Below are 3,572 nucleotides of genomic sequence, written 5' to 3' on the forward strand. Positions count from 1 at the left end.
TTTGTCGATGTTTTAAATGAATTCTGGTGCTCAGGGACTTCATACAAGTTGTGGAAAAAAAACTCTGTCATAGTTCCTTTTTTAAAACCCGGAAAGGACCCTAGTCATCCCAAAGTTATAGGCCTATTGCTCTTACCAGCTGTCTCTTCAAGATTTACGAACGAATGGTGAATTTTCGTCTGATGTGGTTATTAGAAACAAAGAGCCTGTTTGTCGAAGAGGCAATTTGGCTTCCGCAAGAATCGTAGTACTTTGGATCCCTTATTGTGTCTCACACGTGAGATTCAGAATGCTTTTGCAGTCCAAAATCAAACCATTGCGTGTTCTTTGATCTGGAAAAAGCGTTTGATACTACCTGGAGGGCAGGTATTTTAATGCAGCTGGTTGAATGGCGTATTGGTGGCAATATGTTTAATTTTGCCAAAGAACTTCCTGTCTGACCGGTACCTTAAAGTTAGAATTGGGTCTACCTTCTCATCAGAGTATCTTCAGGAAGAAGGCATTCCACAGGGGAGGGGAGTGTGCTTAGTCCAACCTTTTTAATATTGCCATTAACGGTTTACTTGAACATCTCCCTGTTGGAGTAACTGGTCAAGCATTCGCGGATGATATTGTTGTTTTGTGTAGTAGAGCTACTGCAGTTGAAGCTTGTACTGAAATTCAGACTGCAATTAATGCTGCTACTACCTGGGCTAATAGTAAAGGTTTCAAATTTTCTGCTGAGAAAACTAAAGCTCTACGTTTTTGTAGAACACGAAGAAGGGAAGAGATTCCAACCTTATTTTTAGAAGGTTCTATTTTGTTGCATGAAGATGAAGTCAAATGTTTAGGAATTATGTTTGACAAAAAATTGACTTTTGCTGAACATATAAATGAGACTGCAGTAAATGTTAAACAACGGTGCAATATTCTTAAAGTTGTTAGTAACCTGAATTTTGGAGCTGACCGTACTACTTTATTAAGAATTTATCAGGCCCTATGCTTGAGTAAGATTGACTATGGATCTCAGATTTATGGCTCGGCATGTAAGACCTTGTTAGGCAAACTGGATGTAGTACACAATATGGCATTGCGTATTTGTACAGGTGCTTTTAAAACGTCTCCTGTTGAGAGCCTTTATGTAGATTCTGGTTTTCCTCCTCTCTTCATTCGGAGGGAGGAACAGGGTCTCCGATATTTGTCACGAGCACTAACCTCTCAGTCTAATCCAAATTTTAAGTATATAAAACATCCTGTTGACAGAGCACCAACTAAACCTACATTACCTAAGCCCCTTGAAGTTAGATTAAACATCAGTGCGAGAGAGGTAGGCCTTATTCCTCCACTGGTTATGGAAACAACATTTTCTAAATTCCCTCCATGGTGTAGGCCTCCTTTAGATATTTGCCAAATTAGAGACAACAAAAAGATCAGCTCAAGTGTTCAGCTTAAAAGTAGCTTCTTGGCCCATGTTTCTGAGCATAGTAACTCGATTGCTGTATATACAGATGGGTCAAAATCAGCAAATGGAGTTGGATGTTCTGTCATCATCGGTGAGAGAACAATTAAAAAATGCCTCCCTATTAACTTCTCAATTTTTAAGGCTGAGATTTATGCTATTTTTAGTGTTTTAAAATTTATTTTTAGTACAGGTAGCACTGGGGACTCATATATTATTTATTGTGATTCCCAGATCATGGCTCCGGCGCGTGGCAATTTGGCAAATGGCCACAAATTTTATAAATTCAATTCCCCCCCCACATGATATACATACATATATATATTATATATATATATATATATATATATATATATATATATATATATATAGTGTGTGTGTATGTATGTATATATAGGCGGATAGGCCGTGCAATGCTCTACATTTTAGTATATGGTATAAAAACTACAGAGGAAGGACGGACATTTTGGCGAATGCCGTCCTTACAATGTCATCTAAATATGCATATACCTCTTCTAAAACCTTGGATTGTGTAGTTAATAATACGTTGAAATGTGGATGGGGTTATAAATGCAGATATAAGCTTTGCGTTAGATGTTAACACTACCTGATAATACCCCTTGAGGAGATCTATTTCTGTTACATACTTAGCTCGGCCCACTGAGTCTATGAGGTCATCTGCCGTGGTAAAGGGTAACTATCTTTAACAGTAACAGAGTTTACTCTCCTGTAATCTGTACATTGTCGCATACTGCCATCCTCCTTTAGTAACAACAGACAGGGAGTTGCCCACGATGACTTGCTAGGTTTAGCTAATCTAGCTCTCAGAAGATAGTCTACTTCTTCTCTATAAGGGTGCTGCCATATTGGAGTAGTTCCTGGTAGAAGATCTATATCATGTGTGAGAACTGTGCATTCGACCTGGATTTTCCCCCCGCAAAGGTCAAGAAAGAGTTAATAATGTTTTGGAGTTCCTGTGACTGAAGAAAAGTAAGATGCTGAAATGAAAGGAATATTTTATGTCTTTTAGAGCAGCAGAATTATCTACTGGACGCCAAGAAATGAACAAATCAGTTTCACTTACTTCAGGTCTCTGAAACTTATGAAAATTAACATTTACAATTTTGTCTCCACAGCCAGTTTCAGAGTTCCTTGAATGATTGATACATTTTGAGCAAATTTACATGGATAATTTGAGTGCTTTTCCTTCTATCAGGAGTTTTAATCACATATGTATTGTTATTAACATTTTTAATTACCTTATATGGACCAAGGAATTTAGATGTAAAGGGTGACCCAGAGATAGGAAAATATGCCAACACCAGATCCCATTTGTAATCAAATTTGTCTAATTTGGGGCTTTCCCGATCATGAAAGGCCTTTCATCTTCATCTGATCTTTACATAGGTTTTTCATTAGGTATTTTACGGACTTTAGAAATGGTTTCTTTTAATTTATCCAAACATTGTTGCACAGTTACAGTCTGGTTAGAGTAGGAGGTTTCAGCCATTCATCTTTAATTAGAGGCGAGACACCAAGTGATTACTGGGGTGACTCACGTATGGCAAACAACAAATATTTAATTCCCTCATCCCAATCAAGATTACTTTCTAACAAAACTTCCTCAAGATGCTTTTAAAGGTTTAGTGGCATCGTTCAAGGACTCCCTGAGATTCCGGATGATATGCGGATGATAAACTATGATTTATACTCAACTCCTTATGGATTTCGGAAAAGAGATGACTTGTAAAATTAGAAACTACAATCGGTCTGGATATCCTTTGGGGATCCCATAAGTAGAAAAGGAACTTGAAAGTTTTTGCAATAACTTTGCTTTGGCAGATATATTCTTAAGAGGAATGGCCTCTGGAAAACGGGTTGCTGGGACACATGAGGTTTAATAAATATTGGTTACCACCTTTTGTCTTGGGTAAGGGTCCAACACAATCTATTACTAATTTCTCAAAGGGCTTGTGTGGAACTAATACAGGTTGTAAAGGGGTTTTAGGAATTACATACTTGGTTACGTTTGCCAGCTGTTTGGCGTACGTGATATGTCTTTATGAAATCTCTTACATCCTTCCTTAAATTAGGCTCATAGAATTTATCAAGTATCTTATACTAAGTTTTATAG

The 3,572-nt window shown here is 37.5% G+C and overlaps 1 protein-coding gene across 1 annotated transcript in view; it reads right to left on the reverse strand.

The window, feature by feature from the left end:
- Nucleotides 1–2,104: 2,104 nt before the first annotated feature.
- The window catches only part of LOC135199656 (uncharacterized), a 2,233-nt gene continuing 765 nt past the window's right edge, over nt 2,105–3,572 (reverse strand). Inside the window, exon 2 of the mRNA XM_064227813.1 lies at nt 2,105–2,316. Coding sequence (XP_064083883.1) covers nt 2,105–2,316 — 212 coding nt within the window. The remainder of the gene's footprint in view (nt 2,317–3,572) is intronic.

Source organism: Macrobrachium nipponense, chromosome 26, assembly GCF_015104395.2.
Source record: "Macrobrachium nipponense isolate FS-2020 chromosome 26, ASM1510439v2, whole genome shotgun sequence".
Classification (NCBI taxonomy): domain Eukaryota; kingdom Metazoa; phylum Arthropoda; class Malacostraca; order Decapoda; family Palaemonidae; genus Macrobrachium; species Macrobrachium nipponense.